The sequence below is a fragment of the Phalacrocorax carbo genome, chromosome 16, assembly GCF_963921805.1.
Source record: "Phalacrocorax carbo chromosome 16, bPhaCar2.1, whole genome shotgun sequence".
NCBI classification, from domain to species: Eukaryota; Metazoa; Chordata; class Aves; order Suliformes; family Phalacrocoracidae; genus Phalacrocorax; species Phalacrocorax carbo.
The window spans coordinates 8,789,445-8,815,069 of record NC_087528.1 but is presented as its reverse complement, the minus strand read 5'-3'; the positions used below and the strand labels follow the sequence as shown (position 1 = coordinate 8,815,069).

The window sequence follows — 25,625 nt, the reverse complement described above, 5'->3', positions numbered from 1 at the left end:
TAAGTAGCGTTGTGTGTATGTTGATCTTGGGTCACAGTACAGCTTGGTCTCCTAAATCAGATTGCCTGTTGGCCCTGTAGTTACTTTGGGCCTCCCGTCTTATTACAAATGAACAAATACAGTATGAGATCTTGATTCAGCTCCTGCATGAAGTGAATTTGTGTGACTTTTTTCAGTCTACAAAAGCAAGATTCCTGGTGGAACATTGCTGTTCCACCTTCTCTGAATGTGCTTCTGTCAGGCAGTTGTCTCTGGTGTATTGATGCTCAGAATAATAAACATTAAGCCCAGAGGAGAGTGTTAGTTTGTCTGCTCCGACCTTCTGCATATGTTGGGCTACAGAATTTCACTGGGTTACTCCTCAGGAGAGCCAAATAACTCGTGCTCCTCTGAAGTGTGTATGCCTTGAACCTTTGAAAGATGAAGATTGAACCGCTTCCCTTTCTTTTAATGATCAAGTGCTGCTCTTACTTTCTCCACTTGTGTAAAGTATTTGTTGGCACTAAGATTTGTCTCTCTTGTAGGTGTTTATCCCCAGTGTTCAAGTTGTTCCTTGGTAGGGTAGATAGAATGACCTCCTTAAATTTCTCACTCTGACACTCATTCACTATCTTTTTTTTTTCTTCTATGCTTTTCCTGCACCTTCTATATTTTGTATGCCCTATTTTTAAGCAGTTTAAATGAAAGCCAAAACGTGAATACTAGGCAAAACATTCTAGTACAAGTCTCGGCGATACAAGGCAAAATCACCTCTGTCCTCTGCTCCCTCCCTTGTACAAGACGTGCTGCTGCGCTGCTTTCTCATGGTAAGGGTCAGTTGCCTGTCCATTGCCACCCTTAAAAGCTTAGGGCTTTCCTAGGTAAACTGGTGTTTCTTTGGAGGGGGTTGTTTTTTGTTTCTATTTTTTACTACTTGATGAGTCTTTGTGCTGCGTGGAAATTTTACAGCAGAGAGTTCCTTTCTTCTATAGGTATCACTGTTAAAAACAGTGAGCATACTGCTGTAAAACCCTAGAATCAAGATTTAAGGGACCTGTGTAGTGATGCCAGTGATTGTCAAAGGGAGGTTAACAACACAGATTTTCTAAGAGTCTTCTATTAAATGCAAGTCATCTTATAGTCAAAATGTTTGTGTGTGCATGGGTATAATCACAGAAAAGCTTTTGCTGTGACAAACCACACTGTTACTTCAGTCCCACACTACTTGTGTATACTGTAATAACCCTCTGGCTTTAAGGGAGCGTACTTAGAAGCATTTATTTACTAACTGCTCATGTCACTTGCAGCTGGATTATCCCCAGCAGAATGATTAGCTGGCCCTCTGCCTTTGCTTTATTTGAGGAAGGGGATGTCTTTATGACTATTTCGGTTTTTTTTCATTATTTGAGTTATTTTCTCCTATCTAAAACATAATCTTAAACAAACCACAACCTTTGCTCACTTTCACCACATATCCTGCGTTTGAGCAGGGACAAGAGCAGATCACTATTTGGAAAGCTGCCACCCCTGATATTGATTAGTGCCCCTTTTTTTTTTGTATTTTAAAATATTTAATAAAATTAACAGTTGGACTCCTCAGCATTTTTAGTACCTTACTTACACCACAAATAGACTCCTGGTATGTGTTGCTGATAGGATTTTGATATTCTAGAGTTGAAACTACGTTCCCAGTTTCAGGCCAGCTAGATATGCAGGGTGACCAGACGGAGGAAGACCACGAGATGCTGTGGGTCGCAGAACAGCTTGCAGCAGCAGTGGCAGTGCCTGCTGTTTGCTTCCCTCACACGCTGTGCTGCCAGTCCCCTGGCACTTCAGGGGAAAGGAATTTCTTCTCTTTGGCGGCGGGGGGGGGGAGAACACAGTAGAAAGAAAATAATTTTGGTTTATTTTTTTATACTTTTTAGGCATGTGGGTGCTGTCATGGCACAAATGGGTAAGATTATGAAGTGACTACACACAGCGTGTGTAGACTGCCACTACGGAAACCTGGATTAAGTAAATACTTTTCTCTAGACAAGCATCAAATCTTGCCTGTAGCCGCCGAGGGGTAAAATGTGCTGCCTCCGTTTGTGCTGTGACTTTGCAATAGGAGGGCTCCAGAAAGCACCATTCAGCAGCATTTTGGTTTGTTCATTAGAAGGTGCTTTTCAAAGTGACGTTTTTCACTCTGGGTTTAGTAATGCCTGATTTACAGAACTTAGAAAGATGTGGTTTTGCTGTCAAGTTTCTGTTGGGCAATACGTTAATCCTAAATGAGGTTAAGGAACGGGCATTCAAGTTGCTGATTTCCATGAATACCAGTGCATTAACTGGAAAGTTCTTTATTGCAGAAAATGTCTCCCTTTTGAATGAAAAGCTGTTGATTATGCTCAATAACTTTTTTAGGAAGACACTGTATTTGCACCTGCATGCAGTCCTGGTGGCGATGCAGCAAACCTGTAGACACATAAGCACAAAATAATGAACTCAAATTTTCAGAGAACCTACTGGGTTAAAAACAGTGTGTCTTTGTAAGAAACAGCAAACATGTCCCTCAGAAATGAGCAGCTGCATCATCTCTAGCAGGCACGTGTGTGCTCTGATCTTGACTTAAAAGATAGCCTAGCTGGAACGGTAAGGTGAGCCTTACTGGGTTGTATTATGTCATGAGCAGGCAGCACTTTGCAGCACCATGGAGCTGGGATGTATGCACGTTACTCTCAGACAATTTTTAACAAAAGGACCATGTTTTCAAACTCTTCTGAGCTTTCTGACTGTTTAAAAAATAATAACTGGGGTTTTTATGGAATATGATCACTCAAAAGTTCTTACACAAGGACATATGGATCGTGAGCACATAGTTTGCAATATAAATTGTATTTACTAATAACTGTTTCAGCAAGAAGTGAATAATAGATAAAATGAAGCAGGTTGGCAGTTGAAGAAAAAGGTATTTCCGTTGCATCTCAGAAATCAACATCAACTCTGTGATGTCTTCCCAGATGTTTTCCTTTAACTCGCTTATCTAGAAACAATTCCTTGTTTATCATCTTTTATCTGGCAATTCATCTTGCAAACAAATGAAAATGAAATAGATTTTGGATAAGGAAAGTTTGTCTAGTACTGTTAATTCCTGGTTAAGAATTAAGGTTCTGGAAATACTGTCTTCTGTGAACATTGATTGAGGCTTAGAGGTGTGCATGTGTGTATCTCAAAAAAAATATGGTTTTTTAATAGGAAATGTACTTGGTTTTTTTTTCCCCCTACTTGTAGGATTCCTGGAAGACTGAATGACAGGAGAACTCCCCTGGGAGAGCTGAATTGGATCTTCACCGCTATCACAGACACCATTGCATGGAATGTCTTGCCTAGAGGTAAGACTTGGGCAGGTGAATCAAGTTTTCATCAGAAGTGCGCATTGCTTATTCAGAGTAGCAGGATGAAGAGCAAGATAAATGAGACGCTGAAATAAGGAGAAAATTAGAGCCTGGTATTGAAAGAACAGATCAGACTGGATCTTAAGGCTAGTTAAATTTTTTACATTTGCTTTTTTCTACCAGAAGTATTTCAGCAACGTAATTATTAGAAACCAGAAGGGTTTTTTCCTGTTGCTAACACGGTTGCTTTAGATTGAATAATTTTCTTTCTTACTGTATTTGTAAAGAGTTTCCAGGCTTTTTTGGTATCATAAATAAAGGGGGTTTTTTTCCTCTTTGGTTGTAAGACAGTCTGTGTTTCCCATGGGGAACTTCATCCCATTTCTCTACCTCTGTTCTGCCCTGAATTCGTACTTCTGGAACATGGGTGGCCAAATCTGTAATCAGGTTTTCCAGCTGTGCTCTTTCTGATACTCACTATAGCATAATTCTTCTTTGCCTCTATAGAAGATGGTGCATTTGCTATCTTTTAGGATTTCTTTTGGCTTCTCATAAGCACATGAAATTGCTGGTTAACGGGTGTGTAGTTCTTGATTAAATACTACACACAGGTCCTTTTCTCCTCAGTAATTTCCAGAAACTTAGGGAAGCTGAGTTTAAGTGAAACACCAAAAGAAAACATTTTATCCAGAAAAGGCAAAAAACCACCTGAGGCAAAAAGTATTTAATTCTCTTAATGGAGCGTAACTGCTATGTTTTAAAGGAACTTGGAGGGCAGATTTCCATTTAATCATTGTCATATCATGTCACTGCAAAACTGTTATAGATTTCTTGTTACTGGAATAAAATATTAACATATTTTTATGTTTTAAATTATTTTTGCATACTACCTGAGGTACTCAATTTACAAAGATATGCATCTAGTAATTCATGCAATCTCTTGGCAGATCTTTTCCAGAAGCTCTTCAGGCAAGACCTGCTTGTGGCCAGTTTATTTCGTAACTTTCTCTTGGCGGAAAGGATTATGAGATCTTACAACTGCACCCCTGTCAGCAGCCCTCGTCTACCTCCAACGTACATGCATGCGATGTGGTAAGTCACAGCCAACAGGTTACCCTTGCTGCAAAGGCTGTGTGCTGATGCCTTATAGAGATTTCAGGCGCTATAGTCTTGAAAGATTGTTGCTACTTAAATCTACACAGTGCTTTACTGATTAAGTCAGTGGATCAAAAATGAAACAGCATGTGGCGGCATAATACCCATCTCCAAACGTATTTCTTCTCTGTGCATACGTAATTATAATGTAAATCTATAATACAGAAACTTCAGTTCAGCTGTGTAATCTTTTACTCCAAACAGAAAAGAAGTTGGGCATCTGCTACCTTTGTTTTCATAAAGTAAAGCTCGTCACCTGTGATTGTGAAGGGTGGGGAGAGCTGAGGGCCTGAGGGAAAAATTCTTAACTAGCGTTGTTGAAGTAGAAGAAATTTTTTGCTGCAGAGTTCATCTACTTTTACTGTTGCTTTTAGGATGATTAATGGAAATGGAGGTGGCACAGTTATAAAAAAGCTCTTAAATGTGGTTTTGACTATCAAACAAATGTCCTGTGAATAATAATAATAATAAAATAATAATAACAGTAATAACAAAAATACTTGCTTTCATTTTTTTAATTCAGTATGATTAAGAACAGAACAGCACAAAATTTGGCCAAGTTCAAACTGGTGCAGTCAAGCTAATGTAGTTCTGTAGGAGAAAATGATAGCTGGGTAACTTGCTAAAAGGCTAATAAAGTGGCAGGTAAACATAGCTGAGTGGGCTTAATTTGCCTGCATTTCCAAAATCCTTTTGATAAGTTTCCTCCATAAAATTGTGGAGGAAGAACATACATAGAGGAAGCATGAAGTGATGATATCAGTGTAAAAGTGACAGCAGCATCAGTGAGTTCAAATTATATGTCACGGTTTCTCTAAGAGACGGAGGCAAGCTACCGACAGAGAGCCCCAATAGCATTGGCAGGTGCAGGAGTCATCAAGGAGGTGTCTGCTGGTAGTACAAAGTTGCTTTAATTATTGAAAAGTGTGGAGGCAATAGGGGAGGCTTTGGATGGAATTGTTAGCAGTTGGGCAGCCTCACTAAATGTACTTGTTGTTTGTACGTGGCAAACAATGTTCTTGAGTGCTTTGGCTTAGCAACTTGTGAGGAAAATTTTTTCAGTCATTTGTAAATATGAGTGAGGTGAGGTGTTCTATCGTTATGTCACGTGAGGGACTGGGGCATTTTTAAGTGAAGAGTAGAATAAACAACCAGAGTCCCCATGTTGTCTTTCAGATGTTGCAGCCTGATGTGGCAGAGCTTGAGCCATAGAACTGTGTTTCCTATTGCAGGCGTGTGGAACACGTTTTGCAGAAATTTTGAAATTAAAACACTAAATTTCTTGAGTAATTTATAGCTTGCTTATTGCCAGCATATTAAAAACCTGTATTTCTGGTTCCTTATGGGAATATAATTCATTGTTATTGCCAGCATATTAAAAGCCTGAATTGCTGGTTTCCTGTGGGAGTATGACTTGGAGTTGGTGTTGCCATCCGTGTGCCGAACCAGAGGAATGAAACCAGGAAGACCTGGATCCCATTCTGTATCTCTCATAGTCCTGCTTGGTAGCATGTTGGATTCTAGAAACACATTCTTTTCTTTGCTTGTATCGTAGTTCTCCTGGTGCAAAATGGTGCTGCGAATACCTTTTGTAAAGGCCCTCAGACTGTACCACGGGATAGTGGCACTGTTGCTGCTTTTTAGGATTTACCAGAAGAAGAAAATCCTTAAGAAAGGCCACATGCAGGGCTTTCTTCCTTGTGGATCCCGAAGATTAGCAAAGCAGACAGCAAGTGAGCAGAGAATCCTTTGACACACTTTATTCAGTGTCCTCCAAAAGAACATGCAGTTTGAAGCAAATCCAGCAAAGGGGAAAATTGGACTTTTGTCAGAGGCGGCTCAGTTCATTATTAGGAGCTTTTAGTAAGGACACATTTAGAAACTAATTTAGGGCTTGCTTAAATATTTTCTAAAAATAAGCATCTGCACTTATCTATCACCTTTCATTCAAGATTTTGCTAATGGATTGCTGATCTGAAACCTCCAAACCCATTTTACTGTTTGAATAAACTAGGTAATGTGACTGGAGGGCAGGGAGCACTAGCCAAAGGAGTGTGGAAAAGAACCGAAACTTCAAACAACGTGATTCGATGATCACGCTGAATCTACATCTGCATTGTTACGTGGTGGGTGATGCAGCAAGTTTTTGCTGATTGCTGTTTTATTGAGACTCTTCACAGATTTTTTCATACCCAGCATGTCAGACAACATACTGGGGAGCGAGTCCTGCCGCTGTGTCGTCAGCAATGGTTTGATCTGCAAGCAGTGGCTGAGAACCTCCAGGGTTCTCTCCTACAGGGTTATAAATGGGTAATCAATGCAAATAGTGGCTCTGGCATCTATCAGCCAGTGCTCCTCAATGATCCGACTTCAGACTTCAAGGGACTTTCCCAGCCCTCCTCCTCCCCTCTTCTGTGCTTTTTGGGTTGTTTACTTGGGTTGTTTGTGTTAGGTCCTCACACCTTTCACTGTTCCCACGTAACCCTGATCCTGTGTGCACCAGGGGTGTGCTCCTGGCTCACGTTTTGGTTTATTGCTTGCAGCCAAAGTGCTGTGTGATGTTTTAGCTTCTCCAGTACACATATGCATATATTCTGCTCTCTTCCATTATCCTCTGGGTGCCCATCTGGCTTCCTGGGCTCTGCTCCTCTATTCACAGAGGTAATATAAGATTACCATGTTCCTCTGCTGTTACGGACACAAGCCATTCTGCACATTCACAGCTGAGATAGTGACTAAAAGAGATCTACATATAGATAAAACTCATATCCCAGCAGAAGGCTAACTGGAGAAGCAAACTACTGTTATACGTTAGGACATTTTTTTGCACCATCTTTTGCAGAAAAGGCATAAGTAAATGTCAGTGTTACACTGGCTGTAGCAACGTACACACCGTGTCTTGTGAACTTTGCATGCACTGCCCTGACCTCCCTCCTCATCGCAACAGCAGCAACAGCCATGAGTTTGCGCTCGTGGTGCTCGGCACTGGCCTTGCAACTCTCTTATGGGGAACATCTTGCAGTCAGTGAGAGGGGAAAGTGCAGATGGAGCTCCTGCCTCCCTGGCGTAGACGAGCTCTTGAGGTCAGAACATGATGTTCCTGCCTTCCGCTTTGCTCTCTGTAGCTGGACGCCAGAGCTCTGTGGCTCCTGGTGACGTTGCTGAAGCCATAGAGGGGCTGAGCGAGGCCGGCAGCGTGCAGCTGGCTGTGAGCGTGCCGGAGGGGTGCGCAGATGCTGCAAAATGTTCCTTACACTTGACTTAAGCATCAGTTTACCTCATGAATAATTACGACTGCCCCCTTTCAGACATTAAATCTGAACCATTTGCTCTTTATCTTTTTTGCTTAGCTTTGTCTGTGCTTGTTTGATGATTTTCCCTAAGTTCCACTGAAATGTCTCATGTCTGGCACGGTTGCAGTAGAAGCACTGAGGTTGCTGGAGATAGGAGCTTCTGTTCCTTTGCTTTAGTCCTTTTGAGAACAAGTTTTTAAAATTTTGACCTATTAAGTTGTTGTTCTGGTCATTTCATTTGGGAGACCACTGTTACCTGTTCTGTTAATTATCCTTTTCACCTGAACAATTGAGGAAAAGTGAAGACTTATTTGTTGATGGAAATCTGACGCACAAGCTGTCAGTCTCTTTATTTCACCAAGAAGGGCACCCTATTTAGGAGTCAGGAGAGGTCATCTGTGGGACCCTGCCCTGTTTGGTAGGCTCTGATGTATTTCATTCCTTCGCGTCTGTCTTACTTTTATTGGTTTTCTCTGTTTTACCTGCTTAAGCCTAAACCCTTCTGGGCACAGGCTATTTGTATTTGTATGGTGCCTCATACTGTAGCTTCTTGGCTGCTGCAGGCACTACTATAATGCAAGTATTAATATTAATAAATATTGATTGACTGGCTGTGCTATTCAACTTTGAGAGTCGTTCTGTTGTGCAGTAAGAACAGGAGGCCTGATGCTCTGATTGTGATGGATTATGGCTTATACATTACTGCTGTTGGCAGCAAGTTATATTCATGGCCTTTGAAAAGACCTAATAATGTGTTTGGAAATATTTCCTAACGTAGGTCATATATTAAAAACAAAGTACCTTAATTATGCTTTGGAAGAGCTATGATTTGTCCATAATAGAAATATTGTAATAGTGTATACACCGACCATGAAATTCTGGTTGAAAGAAAGTCATAACATACTGCAAATAAAACAAGCTTGAAATCCTAGCTGAAAAGAAAACCGTAATGTAGCAATCCAATTACAGGTAAGAGAGGAGCTGGAGTCTCGGAACATTGTGGGAGTGTTGCAGAATGGATGCAGGTTTGCTCACTGATTTCTCAAAGAAACGAGTCTCATTTAGCTACACAGAAAGATTTAATATCTCAGCAAGAAGAAAGTGATTGTTTGAAAGGGTATTTGGAACTGTTTGACATTTGAAGGATTAGATTAATTCAGATTACACCGCTGATTTAACTAGATTTTTTTTGTGTCTATGTGTTAGTCTTAACATCTCCAAGACCCATTAACGGACTACAGATAGTTTAATGGAGAGAAATGTAGGATAAAAATAGCAAAGCATGTGCTTTAAATTGTGGCTAGAGGAGGGGAATGCACTGGTAGAAGAAAGGAGGATTTCATACTCGCACCAAATATTCACAGCAATAAATATTTTTTAAAAACAGCTGTGTCTGAGCGGCTTCCCAGCTGTCTCCCCTAAAGCAGGCTTAGGGGGTTCACAGTGTTACTGTGACGCAGGTGAATTCAGGCTGAAATCTGAAAATTCAGTCAAGCAGGGTATGTTGCTGAATTGTACTCCCAGAAAAAAACAAACATGAAAAATCTTGTCTGATGTACTTGATAAAGTCTGAAATATTTAACAGTTCCAGAAATACAGTTCAAAACAAGTGGGTACCCGGGTGCCTGAGCCCCAAGACCACAGGTGGCTTCAGCTTCTCTTTACTTGCTCCTCAGCATGACTGTCCCACTAAGAAATACTCATTTTCACTAATATTATGTGTGGTACAATATAACATAAACTATTCCCAGAAGAAGAGAGGATGTTAAAAGACGTCAATAATACGTTATAAAAATGTGATACGAGAATTGAAAGCATTAGATGTTGACTTAGCCCAGAAAATTTGAGTGTAAGAAAATCTGCCTCCATGATCTGTCAGCTAATGTAGTATGTGTGGGAGAAGAAAAACTAATGCACATCTCCGTAACCGTGTTTCATTTATGCTGTTAAAGTATTACCGTGGGCTTCCATTACCATTTAATGGATTTGCACAGTAAAACAGTCATTGAGCAAAGCTGGAACTCTTGGCCTTCTGTTCTCTGCTTAGAAGTCCAAACTTTGCAGCACCTCTGGGAAACAAAGTAAAGGCAGCTGGATGAGTTCACTTTAAATTATTAAAAGTTTAAACAGTCCTGCTGTAATGAAACTGGTATTGAACTGAGCAGGGGAGATAGATGGAGTCTGTGGGGCATGTGAGTAGGGACTTTGTGCTGAATGGCTAAGAAAAATTGAAGCTAAAACATAAAGACAAATATATGAGTATTTCTATCACGGGAGAAGAAAGTTGCTGGTGGAATTCAGGGGAGCTCTTTCCTTGTTTAGTTTTAATTGTAGAATTATGGAGGAGCAATGCCTTTTCATTTTTAATTTTCATATATTCTGAAATGCTGTGTCCTCTCCCAGGATGATAGCTTGTATCTTGTATGTTGATTACCTTACTGAAGTGATTGAGCGGTGTAGAGAGAGATGCAGGGCATGGTTGGCGTGTTTTCTTTGCAGACTGTTTCTGTTGGCATGCTGCATTGCTTTGCTTGTTTTGGATAAACAAAAGCAGGTTTTTGCCTGTTTTTTAACTGAGTCAATCTTCCAACTAAGGAGAGGATTTATTCCAAAATACATGTGGGAGATGCATGACAGTAAGTATGTCTCCTCAGTAGTTGAACCTAAGGAGTCCCCCATCCTAACATAGTTGAAAGTCTGTGAGTTTGACCCCTTTCTTTAACGAGATTGCCTCACAGCATAGCGTGGAGCACTGTCAAAGGCGCTTACCTTTTTTTGAGATGTGATACTATTAAAGTTGCCAGGTCTCGAACAAGCATAAGGGTAAGTACAACCATGCTGTGTGGTTGATTGCATAAAAAAATCTTTTGAACTTGTGGTTTGAGGGCTGGTGTACCTGCTGACAGGTAGCTCGAGCTTTACATCCTGTGGTGTCTCTTTCCAGGTTCTCTAGTTACTGCCTCATACACGTTGGTTTTAGACCACATAGAAATGGCCACCCCGATAGGTGGAGTACGATGGAAATCCTTTGGACTTTGTCAAATCAGTCACTGAGTGGGATTGCTTGTCTTTATTGCCCTTTCTGGGGGAGATGTAACAGGAATGTGTATAAAACCTTATGTTAAGTGTATGGTAGCTTCTAACTTAACTGGGGTGTACAAAGAGGAGTTGTCCTCTCTTCTTATGCAAGTGCTCTATCAATTTGTTGTACATACAGAGCGATTAGGACAACATAGTATAAAAAGCGTTGTTAACGCATTCTTTAATAGCATAATGTAGTAAGGTTGAAACACTGCGATATTTCGGTAGGTTATTGCCCAGTGGATGCATCACGGTGTTGTCCTGGCACAGCAGGGTGTCCGGGGGTTACTGGAAGAGTGCAATAAGGAAGGGGGAGGGAACAGTGCTGAGGTATAACCCAGCTCTTCTTGTGCCTAATGTAGTGAAAACAAATCTTCCAAAGCGCTTTGCAAACAGCAGTCTCTGCAAAGGAGGAAGAGGGGGTAGCGATCTCTTGGGTTGGCTTTCATAAATCACTTCTAGGATGCAACGCCACCCATCCTTGTTCCCCTGCTGCTCCCTAATTTATCTCTTGTTTGTGTGCTGAAGTGTAATATTAGTTCAGCGAGCGTATCTACAAATTGCCCGCCTTTCTAGTTCCCTTTGGCATATTAAAACGGTCAATCACTGCTGCTCCTCCCCACCACCAGTGGCCATTATTTTCACCATGACTGTTACAAGTATTTTTCCCGTTCTCTTTCTCTTCCCATACTCCGTGGCATTTGTCTGTACTATTCCTTTGTGGTTTGTTTTGAATCTTATAATTGTTGTAATGCCTGTTTAATGCCATCGTCTATTTTGCCAGTGTGGTGCGTTCGCTGTCTGACAACTCATTCACGAGTTGCGCAACCTAAAGTCTCACAAGGAGTTGTAGTTGGAAAAAGTGTGATGTTTCCTTCAGGCAAAACTTCTTTGCTCACGTGTCTCGTTGGGTGGGAAGTTTTCTGTTTCCTGCGTAGACAGCAGAAACGGTGTGTTGAGCTAGTTTGGAAGGGCTGGAGAATCATTTTAAGTATTTGAACTGAATTGAATAGAGGCTCTTACACAGCTGATGTTAACCAGCAGCTCTCTAGTTTGGGATGTTAAGATTTTATATTGGTGGTTACTCTTTTAAAAGATTGAGTGACATTGGCTATGTGGCCTGTTTTTAGAAGCATAAAGAGATTTCGTTTTAATCTACTAAAATATCTTTTTAAATTTTTGCTTGCTCTTTCTGATGACATTTAAAACCTTTGAGATTTGACCTTGCAGGGCTGCTTTGGACATTTTTGTAGCGGTATTAGTGTTTCTTACCTAAAATGACTCTGAGGAGCTCAGCATCTTAGCTCGTGCCTCTGCAGTATAATGACCTACATAGAATCCTTTTATAGGCAGCCAAAATAAGACTAGTTGCCTCTGATCTCTAAACCATTTTTCTCCTGTGTAGTAAAACTTATCTCAAAGGCACTATGTATTGACATTTTCTAATCTTTGAGGGAATTTCTGTAGGTGGTATTGCCCATTCCTCGAAGAAACCTGGAAGTCAGAAATACTCGTTCTTTGCTTGAAGTAGAATTATCTTTATATTTCTACTAATTGACTTTGCCTCTGCCTCAACCAAGAATAAATATGTCTCTCATCAGCTCTGTGTAAACATTTTGTCTCCAGCATGGGTCTTTATTGAGCATGTGGGAAGCAGTTGTTGCCCATGCTTTGATTATCTCTTGATTACCTCTTGATTATATTGGCAGCATATTGTCAAGTGGAAGGTAAATGCTGTGAAGCAGAGGAACAAGGTCTGGGGCAACTAAAACAAGCAGCATCTCTTGAATCCGTATTAAAAATGCAAGAACCATATAGTTTATTTTTCCATCTAATTGATAAGATTGTTTTCGGTTGAGAACAGCTGCCAGTTAAGCCAATGGGATAGATTTCACTTGGCAGTTGTTCTAATGGAAGGCTTTGTTTGACTCAAAACAGGGTGATTTAAGAACTTATCAGAGCAGGTAACTAAAATACACTGTTATTGATTATCACCTATGGCCTTAAGTCTGCAAATGTTCCTAGGAGAAGAAAAATTGCTTAGCCTATTGATATTAACACACGATGGCCACAAGCTATGGAAGACCAAATGTGTCTGGAGAGTAAATTAGTTTCTTTTGTGTGAGAAACCCATCGGGTGTGGTTTAACTCAGTAGCCTTTCAGAGTGCATAAATTCATATGTTAAATGAAAAGTGCATGGAGCGTCTATGGATAGGGTAGGGTTAAAGGTTTCTGGGGTAAAAAGTGACAGTTTCACTTTTTTAGAGGTGTTTTAGGAACTTTGGAGACCAAGTGCATTTATTTTAGTTTGGTCCTGTTTAAGTCTGTGAGCATTTTGAAGGCAGACCGTTAGCACATTTTGTTTGCACTGAAGCAGCCACAACAGGTTCCTTGGCCACTGGTCATTTACATGCTGTTATAACCATGATGCTAAAATACTCTAAGTCACAGTACTTTTAGCCACTAAATAGCATAGTAGATAAGTGTAAAAACTGAAATCTTCAAATATTTTCCCTTCTAGTTTAGTGTACATCCCTCCATCCTTCAGGTGAGTCATGTAGAGCCAATCTTTGTAAACAAGGTTGCCACGCAAAACCCCGCTCGGAATTAGATTAATGGGGACTGAGTTACTTTTCTCGGCGATATGTGCAGTGACACAGAGTGTGTGCTGAGGATGCAGAAAAGGCGAATTAGTGTGGTGGTGTAGGTGTATCCATGAATTGTGAGTTGGAGGGATTGTCAGCAGGGCTGCATCTTCCTGAGCTGATGTGACTTGAATGCAGAGGAAGCGAGGTTTTGGATGCATACAGAGGTGTGTGCTGAAGGATTATGGGTGGGGGCTAATCCAGGATTCACTTCATTTTCCTAGTTAAAAAAAAAAAAAAAAAAAAATGTCGTCCATGTCATCCATTTTTGCATGAGGACAGGTATATAACAAGACTTCAATTCACTCTGCCTTCCTTCTGCGTTACAGAGAGGAGCACTTTCTGTGAACTTCAGCTAGGGATCTTCCTACCTCACTCACATTTTGCTGGGCAACCTGACACCATGCTGGACTAGATCTCACTGTTTTGCTGAATAGTTTTTATATGACATTTTTTAAAAAGGAATACTAAGCATTCCTAAAGCAGTCAAACAATACTGCTTTGTCCACATACTTCTGTGATCGGAATTTAAATTTACCTTGATGTTACATATGGATAACTTGTAATGACTTCTCTTTCCCCTTTTTCTTTAGGCAAGCATGGGACCTTGCAGTTGATATTTGCCTTTCCCAATTACCTACAATTATAGAGGAAGGAACTGCCTTCAGGGTGAGTTGGATAATATCTTGAAATGTTGTGTGCCCAGTTTAGCCCATTATTTGAAACCTCGGTTAGGCGCATCACTTTTGCTTGTTGAGTCTTGAATTGTTACAATTTAAGGGTTTATATTTTTTGAAAATTGTAAATGTCCACTCACCTCATTTGGAGGAATAGATTTAAAATCAGCTTTAAGTTCTTCGCTATTGCATGAGATGTCTGATTCAGCCCGCACCTATTGGTAAAGAAGAGACTCCTACTAATAGAAGTGAAGCCTGAGACCTGACTCATAAAATTTCAGAGCGCTCAGTCTTGACTAACAGTATTCTTACAGAAAAAAATCCCAACATGCCAGTATGATTTTTGAAATGAAAATTTTTGCATTAAAGTTTATATCTTTTATTTAAAAATAAAATAAAGGTTGAGGGTATATCCAAAGTGTTTTCTTAAGCATAGTATGATAAATATAAGTCACTGGGGTTTTTTGTCTACTTTAATTTGGCTTAAATTCCTCTAATCAGAACAGGTATTTCTTGATATTCCTTTGACATTTCATGAATGGAAACCTTTAACTAATAATTGCTGTACAACCTCAGATACCTACTCCACCGTGATGTTCTTTCTTAATTTTACAGTAACATTCTTGCATTTTATTTACGTTACCAAACTTCCAAAAGGCTTTCTGGCTGCGACTGCAGGTTGTCTCCAAAGACCTGAGTACCGGAGGACAGCAGTGGACTTCTGCGAGGGAGGGGGTTGATAAAGATGCCCTAAGGCTTTTATCCTCCCGCCCCTTTTTTCCCCCCACTGTATGTGCTGTATTTTAAAATTTAAACAAATATGACTTTTCCTAGCTTATGTTCATTTTTATTTCAGGTCTCTAACAATGTCAGTGGGTGCTTTTATATGAGTCTTAGACCTCATCTGGGCACTCACTATCAAGTGAGTTGACATTTAGCAAATTTCAGTGTATTTCAGGGATGAGAGGAGGCAAATACTTGCAAATACAAGAGATCAGCAAATAAGTGTAGTTATTCTCAACTCACAATTGATTCAGTACAGGTTGGAAGCAACTTACAGGCAGGTTTTTCAAGCCTGACAAATGTAATTTCTTGTGTATTTCAACTAGAACTTGGGGTAGGTAGAGCTATCAACGTGCAGTGGCAGCTGGGAGCCTGAACACTGCGTTTCAAGCTGGCCCAGGCGCTAGATGTAAAGAAAGGATCAAGTTCTCTTCTGAGCTCTTCCTAAAATCTAGTGTGATTAATACCAAGAAGGTTTGTGCCTGTTCTGTAGAGGGGGGACAGATATTATCCTGTTGAATATCTCTCTGTGAAATACCTGCAGAAGTAGTGTGAAACTGGGCTGTTAGTTTGGGGGGGAGTGGAAGGGGCTTAGCTCAATGCTGTGACAAATGGCTGGAGCAGACAGACCGTTGCACACCTCTGATCTATTCCTTGTGTTCTAATCAACGTTTTGCCCTCAAACCTTTTGATTTATGCCCGGCAAGAAGTGTTGTTTATCAGAGAAGGTTAGCTGCTGCTGGCCAGCAGTAATCCTGGGAAAAACAGTCGTTTGATGCAAGGCAGGGGAAAGGGGCGTTGTGTTATTGAGGTTAGTCAGCTCGTTTCATAACTAGGCTGGCAGAAGCAGCAGTGTCTGGGATGTCAAATGCCCGGGTGAGTCACAGGATTACCTGCTGCCATCCATTCGCTGGCCACGTTGGCCGCTGCAGGTTTAGACTCCAGTCTGGCCCTGGATAAAGCAATTAATAATCTCTTCAGGGCTGTTTTGTTTCAGCAGCACGTTATAAACCATGTGCGTCTGACTTGTGCTTATTCTCTAGGTGTTCTTTGCTAGTCAGACCTTGGAAAATATAATAACCTGATTGAGAAAGGCCTGTGGGCTCACAGCACTCGTACGGGGGATGATGGGGAAGCAACTGGGCTTCTGGGGGGTTTGTGTTGGTTTACTGTCCCTCCTCGTGTCTCTTCCCTGCCTCCTTCCCCCTTGATTTCTGTTCCCCTGTAGATTTCTGACTGGAAGCAGCTGTCTGCTTTGGTCAGTACTTTCTCATACCTAGTTTGTACCATTACTTGGTGTGATAGATGGCAAAAGGAAGGTTTCTTCAAGCACTGCTGCACTGGTGGGGGATGCTGACGTGCCCAAGGACTGTCCGAGTGTGCACTGCAGAGTGGAGCACTTTGGGGGATAAGTGTCACATTGATGGCCAGTCACCACTGGTGTTAGGAGACGAGAGACGCTCTGCACGCTTGAACAGGCTCCAGGGACTTAAAATGTGCTGCAGAATGTCAGATCTCACCAAGTAAACGTCCTATTTTATCAGGCAGTGTGGTGCATCCTCAAACAATCACACCTTGTTAGAGTAAGATCGTAGTTAGGTGGTATGTTTTTCAAAGTATGAGGTTTTTTCTCCTCTTGAATATGCGGTCCCCTAAACCAGATTCCTTTATGTCTAGAGATACTACAAGCTAGTATCCTTTATATTTACTGGATGCCTTTCAGATGCATTTTGTAAAACATGATTGTACTGTCTTAAGTACTAAGTACCAAAGGACAGCTGATAGGTGTTAGCTGATGGGAGTTTACCCCACCCCTCATATCTTTAGTAGGGTACTAGTGTGAAGTCTATTAACTACTGTGGCTTAAGTAAATTTTCTGATTTTTGTTTGCCTGTATGAAGTGCTTTTACTGTATTACAGCTGTCAGAAGTGATGGATAGCTAAATAAAAGGCTTGAATTAAAAAACTGATAAATAGGAGACAGCCCAAACCAGCACATCTGAATGGCCACCTGTTTGTTGGAGAGGTTTGTGGCAGCCAGGGAAGACCGAGACGTGGATGGACATATTTTTTGTTGTTGTTGGACTGCATTCACTGTGGACTGGGCAGAGGTAGCACCATGTGCTGCTACAGGAGTGAAACTACCTCTGCAGAGCAGATAAATCCACTGCTATTCTACCTGCTTCTCATGTGGAAAAGATTAACCAGATTTCCCTAAGACCTTTTGTGATATCTGTTCCCGTTTCTCTTTCCTTTTCTTTTTTTCAAGCACTTACATTAGAGAACACCAGCATATTTCAGGGCCATTGTATCTGGTCAGTCTTTGTAGAAATTTTAGACATTAAAAAAAACCCACACAAACATTTGCCAATTAAAAAGAATTGTTTTTGGAAACAATAAACTGTGAGTCCGTAGGTGCCAAAACTAGTTGTTTCACATCTTTTTTCTTTCCTTGTTTTTTAAACCAAACTTGCATTCCTGTTTTTGCTCCAACAGCACAGTCCCTTCTTTGCGGAGCAGCTGACAGCTTTCCAGGTGTGGCTGACCATGGGCGTGGAGAACCGCAACCCCCCGGAGCAGCTCCCCATCGTCCTGCAGGTGAGCGGCCAGGGCAGGGAGCTTGGCACCACTGAGGCTTGCGGGAGCTCGGCCGCAGCGGACAGGGTGTGTTTGTGCATGTCTCCCTGCCCACCGAGTGCTGTGCTATCAACCAGATGGCGTTTGGGTACATAAATTACGTGGGCTCCTTCAGGATTAATTAGAGCTGATTGCATGTTTGCTAGACCTGTGCAGATGAAGACAAAGTACTTTTCTTCCCCCATACCTTTACTCTCTGTTGAGCAAAATTTCTGCTATAGTCCATTTGCAGCTTCAACAGCATCTGGCTCTGCTGCCTTCTTTTTTGGTCTGAAGTAGCAAGACTTCTTCACAGAGTAGCCCATCTTCATTGTTTTCCCCTGTAGTATTTCCCCTAATATGCTAGCTCTGTCAGGTGGAGACTTTCTCTTCCCTCTGTTTTCAGCAAGTGGAAGTTACTGCAGTGTAAATAGTTTGGAAATGGCTTCTTTATCTGTCTGGTAGAGCTTGGAAAGTGTTACCTTTAATGCAATGCTGAAATTTTGCTGCAAGAACATATAAACAAGTCTCTGAAGACCATGCCTGGAAGGAATGTAGAGTTCTGGTAGACATTTGCTCAGACTAGACAAAGTTCATATGTAAAAAGGAGAAGTAAATCTAGGAGAAGCATAATACCTCATTTAAAATAATATTTTATGGGAAGGCATATATGGCAGTCGTCACCTGCTCTTGCCCTCTTCTCCTCAGGAGTCTGTATTGACAGAAATATAACCCGTCGTCAAGGTAGCTGTGGTCTCTTCTACCAGGCAACAAAAGTCTTTCTGTTTAAAGGAATTTGGTTCCAGTCACTTGTACAAGGATATGTGATTTCTTTCACTAAATGTGAGAAGACTCACATTCCTTCTTTTAGCTACCAGCTTGTTTTGTGACTGACAGCACCATCAATCTCTGTAAGACCAAATCTTAATTTCCCTGGACCTCCCAAGCCTTGAGAGATCAGTTGGATAAACAGATGTATGGTTTGTCTCTGTCACTGCAATGGGAGATGGCAGGCTTCTACTCCAGCACCAACTTCGCTGCTGTGAATTATTTGGCACCAGAGGGTTCTGCAGGTAGCTTAACCTTGCAGTGGAATTGAGAGGTCACCTGGCAAAGGAACCTGCTTTCCTTCCTGGAGCAAAAGCGAGCTAGCACAGTGTAATTATTCTTAAAATTAAAGCATATCAGTTGTATAATGGAATAAGATTGCTTGTTGACAGGTTTGAGATTCTTTGAATTAGATACCAACTGACTGAGAGAGGGAAGGAAGTGCATTTTAGACCCCTTTTGAGTGTCTTTTTGCTTTGACCCCTTGGGAGTGCTCAGACTATGCTGCTGTAGCCTAACGAAGGTTGATTCTGTTTTCCCATTCTAGATGTGCCCCAGGGGAAAGAAGGTATTTGAGTGTCAGAGGCATGATGCCAGCCATGCAAAGCTTGGATTTGTCAAGCACAGGGAGACAGTAATTTGTCAATGGCCTTTTAATTGACTTGAAGAAGTTGCTTTCCATTTTGAATTCTTGCTGTGATGGGGCAGATCAGACATGGGTGGCTTCCTGGTGCAGAGAAGAGAGGAGTCATCAAAGAGAAGTTAGCATGCGCACAGCATGAATGAGCCTGAGTAGCAGATGCTTGATCCTTGTGGAGGTACCTCCTGCCTCGCGATCTCCAGTGCACATAGTCAAGAGCAGCGCTTACTCCACAGAAAGCCCTGGGGAGGCCACTGCTGCAGTCCCCTTCTTCCATCCTGCATTTGTTAGGAGACTCCTGCTAAAATGTGGACTGTTACTTCTAAATTATGCTCTTGTGTCCTGGTTAATCTCTAACTTAAATGTTAAGCTTCCTTATCTTCTGTTTAGGAATAGCGATGGACGCGTCACTGTGATGCAGTGCTGTGTGCATATAGTGGCACAACGTAACCATTTCATAATTTCACTGAAAGTTCATAAATTTTGCATAGACTCCCCACACCCTCATCCAAGTCTCTAGAATTTGTGTCAGTTTTGGCTTCAAGGTGTTGTGCCAATCGGTTTGGGAAATGGGAATATAAAAACCTGAGAGAGACTGGTGGCATTTTTGTTTTTGAAAATAAGGCAACGGAGCTTTTAAAATAAGACACAATTTGATATGGTTAAAGGTTCTTGTGGGATGCTAGCAGTGTTGAGATCTGGTTTTGTATCTTCACCTGGAAATCCTTTTCAATTGAATCCATTTTTTTTTTCCCCCAGCTACAAGAGAATTTGTGGGTTTACTTGGTTTTTTTTCTGAAGGTCAATAATAACAGCATTGCCACATCTGTATGCCTCCCACGGCTCTGTAAGCACCCTGCACCTAACATGTCCCTGTCTGTTGTTTCAGCTGCCCCAGCTTCTACCGTGCCCTGGTTTCTATTTCTGCTTTAATCTCAGACAGCTGCCCCTGTTATTCCTGTGCTGGGCATCTTGAAAGCACATAGTTAACTGTGCCAAGTTCTGTAGTAAGTTTATGGAATCCGCTGGTGCCAACTAGGGCAGGATGAAAAAAATCCTTTCTTTTATGACCTGTCCTGAGATCTGAGCTCCGCTATTCAGAGGTGAAACACATGCTTCCTTGTAACCATCTTTTTCTACTGGACTTTCTCTGCACAACTTCAGTATCTAGTATCAGTCGTCCATAGTATGAGACATGAGCCAAGTAATTTAGTTAGTCTTCAATATTAAACATGAAAAATAATTTAATTTGAATACGCAGTTTGGAAAAACACTGAGAAGGGGATGGAATTGGGGAGCTAAATCAACGAGTCTCTTTCCCTGAGACGCACGCTGAGGGATGTTACTCAATTTAAACTGAGGATTAAACGTTGCATTCCAATATCTTACATCTGTTAAGGAGATTAAGAACTGAAAGTCTGTCTGTTAATATTTCACACCAGGGTAGGTATAAGCCAGTAAACTACCACCTCATTATCGTTGTCAGACTCTGTTTTAATGAGATTTTTATTAACGACTAATGTGACCTTTTGCTTCCCTCTTAAGTCTCTTATATCGATTTGCCAAGAAAACCAAAGCCTCTTTTTCTGCTTCTGAGCTGTTTTGAGTAATGGGAGGCTGGGCCTTTTGCTCACCTTTGAATCCCTCCTGCAGATACAATCGTGTTCCTGCTTTACTGGGGAAAGGCAGGTGGTATGGTGAGAATATTTGAAATCCATAGGGACTGCTGCCGTCTAGCAGAGCTGTGCTGCCTATGAACCACTGCGCTGGAGAGAAAAATGAGCAGAGAGAACAAGTAGAGCAATGACGTGGAGATTGAGGATAACTGCATTCCTAGGAAAACGTTTGTGTGTGTCTGCAGAAACTTCATGAAGCAGAGTGTTATGAGGAGGGGCAGTAACCCACTGGTGACACTGTTCAGTGGGGTGAAAGTTTTCAGCAGTCAGGGTTTGTCTTCCAGCTTCTTCATTCAGACCATCAGTTTGTTCAAAGTCACATAACAATCCTGAGGTCCTCTTCTATTTGCTCTGTAGTCGCAGGGGGTTTTGTTCTCTTTAGCAATAAACGTTATCCCTCTCCTCTGCAGGTGCTGCTGAGCCAGGTACATCGGCTGCGAGCTCTTGACTTGCTGGGAAGATTTTTGGACCTGGGTCCCTGGGCAGTTAGCTTGGTGCGTGGATGTTGTGTATTGTCTTGTAAAAGTCTAGTTTATCTCAGTATCTGCAATAAATGCAAATGATGATTTATGGGAGGAAGATGCGGAAGATATTCCGCAGATTTAACAAGCAACCAGGTTTTTTTTGTGTTCATGTGTGTGAAATGGAGCAGGCATCCCTAAAAGAAAAGTGGTTTGTATTAATCAAAAAGGCCCAATAGCTGTTCGTTTGCATTACAACAAAAAGGAGTTCCTTGGGAATATTTTAGTGTAAAAGATTGTAAGGGACAAAGCAGGAGGAAATATCTGGGACAAATAAGGAGGTTTGTCAGGTAAAATAAATTTTAAAAAGCACATATGTTTATTTATAAATTTAATATTTATTAGCTCATCTGTTCTCTCAGCTTACTGGCTGCATCGTTTTCTTCTCTTCCTTTATTTGGTCTCCGGATTTTGTAAGCTCTTCTGAGAACGTGGCAGCTGCCTTCTGCATTTTGGAAAGTGGCTAGCACAGTGCAGATAATAAATAAGAGTTAAACAGAGGAGCAGTTTAAAACACTCCTGTAAATGGAGCTATTTGTGGTAAAAGTGATGAAGACGAACCACCAGCTGGACGTGGAATAGCTCAATGATGGGGCTTTTTAGTGGTTTTCTTTACCTTCCTCTTTCATCTTGGCCAAGGCTCCCTTCTGCCTGCCCTCGCAGACAGCTTAGTCCTCAGTGGTAGGAAGAAAGAATGCATTAAAGGTGATTTTAAGACCGATGGATTATAAACTTCTACAAGGATCAAAACATAGCTGCAGGTCAGCCACAGTGGCCTTTGGTCTGGCTATTGTGTGCTTTATAAACCTCGTTGGCCGTACCACTGGGTGATGCTCAGCTGCTGCCAGGTTGTGGGGGTAGTGACCGCTGGGAGGCGGGCACTGCAAGTGCAATCCCTCACCGTACGTTTCCTTTACCTTGTGCTTTGGGAAGGGTATCTGCAATCACGGTGGGATTCTCAAAGATTTAACATGTTGTGTGTCCTCCTGTGAGTAGTCTCTTGTCCCACGGAAAAGCCTTGGTAAAAAGTCTGTGTTGGGCAAGAGGCCTATTTAATTTCCAGTGGGAAACCTGTAGTTATTGAGCTTTTGCGGTATGTTTACTTGTGAGAGCAAATGGCTCCATCTGAGGAGAGCAGAACGTATCATAAAGCATAAAATTGCATAGGCTGTAACAAGTAAAAGCTAGTGCTAGATTAACTCTGAGTCTGTGTGGACCAAATGAGTCTGAAAATATCTGGTGACATCCAAGATTAAAATGAGCAATAGACAAACACACAGGGATCCCCTCTTTACTAGAAATGTACGAAATCGTTTTCTACCAGATTTCTCATCTGTGGTGTTAAATATGCTGCGTCTTCACAGAGCGCTCAGTCCTGCCCCTGCGCGGTGCTGCCTCTGCAGCAGAGCTGAGCCGCTCACAAGGGTTTGCTCTTCTCTCTGGCTCCCCAGGCCCTGTCTGTTGGCATTTTCCCGTATGTGCTGAAGCTACTTCAGAGTTCAGCTCGTGAGCTGAGACCACTCCTTGTCTTCATCTGGGCCAAAATTCTGGCAGTGGACAGTGTGAGTACTTCTGAACTTGACTGTTTCTTTTGGGTTTCAGCAATGTGCCCTTTCCCCCCCACCCCCATTTGCTTTATCCAGTTGCTTTAGACTTGAGACTTTCTCCTGAGGTACTTCAGAAAGATGCTGTATTGCCTGGAGACCAGCATATTATCTCATTAATTTATTTGACCTGTATGAAAGCTAACTTCTGAAACTTTGTGAATGGGAAGCCTCCATTAGGTGCTGGCACTGGGTAGGTTGGCTGCCCACCTCTTTGTACCTGTGCCAGGATGAAAGGAGGTTTGCTCTGTCTATTAATGCTGCAATGTCATGTTAACATACATCTCACAGTTCCTAGTTCCCCTTCAGCTCTAGGGTGTAGGTGCTCTAGGTAAAAGCCATCACATCTCACTGGTTGCATCTTTATTGGGAAGAGATAGCTTTGCTTGCTGAAGGGGCTTAAAATGCACTCATATCTTCTGTCATGTATTCCCAGGTGAGAGCACACACCCATACTCTCCCTCAGTTTGCTCACTTTAGGTTGTTATCAAACTTGTTTTGTTCAAGACCATTCCTGTCAGTTGTCAAAACAGGCTGTGGGTAGTCTCCAGACACAGAATTTTTCTAGAAATAAAGCAAAAGTAATTTTTGGTGACTTTTAACTTAAGTCCTGCTCCAAGTCTAATGCATGTGCTGATGCACTGAAGATGGTTGCCATAGAAGAGATGTTACTCCTGTCATGGGTCCGTGATTCTGGTCTTCTCTTTTGGCACCTTTAGGAATAAGGTTTAAAAACTGAGCCCTGATTTTTAAAGATGGTCTTAACCAGAGCTCTGGTTTGTGTTTTTTTTAAATAAATAATTAAGCAGGTAAGTAATTGTAGATAAATCTGTATAGTTATATACATGACTTGGTGGTTTGTGGGTGCAATTAGTTGAGCAATGTAAAATTATTAGGAGTGGTGCACACAGTTAACTGCAGGCACAATTATAAGCCAATATGAAATCGTCTGAACTGCTTGTAGAAGTTGGATCTTGCCTATTTGGGGGTTTATTTTTGTTATATCTCTTCCTTTTCAGTATGGAGAATAATATTGAGTTTGTTGGAATTTTCCCCCACTGTTGATCTAGCATTGTCAGGTTTAGTTTTATAAATATATTTTCATTAACATCCTAAGAGGATTTTGGAAAGCAAAGAAAATGAAAACTATTCATCTTAAAGCTTTTCAAAGCTACTCTTGAAAAAGCTTATTTTTGATGCATGCCTCTCCATGGCTGACGCTTCAGGCCCAGGTACGTTTCAGAGTAGGCTGATGTATAATTTACACTGAGTGTCGTGCCATACTTCACTTTCTCTGGTGGTGAAGCCCGATGAGAGAGTTCTTTCCCCCTTATCCTCTCCTGGCACTATCATTATTGCTCCCATGCTCTATTTTATTGCCCCTCTCCTTTGGTAGGCTGTGCTTTTAAAAAAAAAAAGAAGGCAAAAATGCTCTTAAATTTTGTACTAGGATTTCTTTCCACTCTTTCACTCACTAGCTCTGCAAAGAAGTGGTGCAAAGTAAGAAGGGAGGAGAGGGCAACTCCATGAGGCAAGTGCAATGACTGCTGCCAAGGGAGGGGACAGGCAGCAGAGAGAGTCGTCACACCATAAAGGGAACAAATAGGTTGCCATATCAGAAGTTAAAAGAATATTTTCCTGTTACATGCTAAATATCAGTACAGACATGTCTTTTCCCTCCTCTGCTGACACAAGGTCTGGCCTTGTATGTTTGAAACAAGTTCAGTTTCAGACAAAGTTTAAGAAAATCCAGTTTCGCAGCATGCATGTTGTGTGGATTCCAAGTTCTCTAACGCTACAGCCTGCTCCACTTCTCCAGCCCTCTGCATTTCCAGAGGGTAAATTTATTTAAATGAACCACCGGTATCTGCGTGCTTCAGGATGAGAGGTAGCCTTTCAGTGTTTGTGTTGATCCAGTGGTGGAGCAGTTTATGACCTGCTGAGCTGCGGAGAGCACGCTACGCTGCGTGTCAGCACCGTTTGTTCAGAGACGGCCTTTTATAAGACTTGGAGGGGATGACAACTGCAGGGACACGCTCCGTGAGTACGAAGGCAGGCAGGCAGGCAGGGAATGCTGACCAAAGGGTCGGTGCAGTAATTCATGGTTAGGCTGCAGGGACTCGCTGTAGTGTTAGTGCTGCGCGTGGGGCGAGTGTGTGGGTCTGAGGGTGCGATCCATATACCTGGCTTGGCTCTGGTTCGAGTGGGCGCTACCTCCATCGTACAGGCAGAAGCCATTGTCCTAGCATATGAGAGCGTGTTTATTTTAAATATTCTGCCAGCTGATTTTCATCCTCGCAATAATTGTGCGGTGCTGTCTCTCTCCTTCATCTGCTTTCCCCTGTACGTGTATTTTATTTGGTTTCAGGAGACTGTTGCTGATGAAATTACTTTCATTAGGACTGGAGTTCAGCTGATTGCTCATTCCTCTTTGCATTTGGATGTGACTGAGAACAAGTTATATAAGACTTGCTAGTGCCCTGGAGAACAGAATATCCTGCGAAGATAACATCTCTGTTCTGGTCCCTCCCTCTCTTTGGCGAGGGAGGCAGAAGGAAGGTGTTCTGACATGAGACAGCATTGTAGCATCCCATGTGTCCTTTCAGATGATACCTTCCGTAATCATGGTATGCTGTGAAGAATTGTGTTTTGCCATAAAAATTACAGGATACATCAACGGTATTAAAGAATATAAAGATATATAGGTGTCCCTAATAAATACTGGAATATTTAGATTAATCTGCTTTAA

The 25,625-nt window shown here is 41.7% G+C and overlaps 1 protein-coding gene across 2 annotated transcripts in view; it reads left to right on the top strand.

The window, feature by feature from the left end:
* The window catches only part of RPTOR (regulatory associated protein of MTOR complex 1), a 166,609-nt gene that overhangs the window by 80,111 nt on the left and 60,873 nt on the right, over positions 1 to 25,625 (top strand). For both annotated transcript variants that reach the window (XM_064467458.1, XM_064467457.1), the window contains exons 8-13: positions 3,253 to 3,353; positions 4,304 to 4,448; positions 14,125 to 14,200; positions 17,488 to 17,589; positions 21,162 to 21,245; positions 22,724 to 22,834. In XM_064467458.1, coding sequence (XP_064323528.1) covers positions 3,253 to 3,353; positions 4,304 to 4,448; positions 14,125 to 14,200; positions 17,488 to 17,589; positions 21,162 to 21,245; positions 22,724 to 22,834 — 619 coding nt within the window. The remainder of the gene's footprint in view (positions 1 to 3,252; positions 3,354 to 4,303; positions 4,449 to 14,124; positions 14,201 to 17,487; positions 17,590 to 21,161; positions 21,246 to 22,723; positions 22,835 to 25,625) is intronic.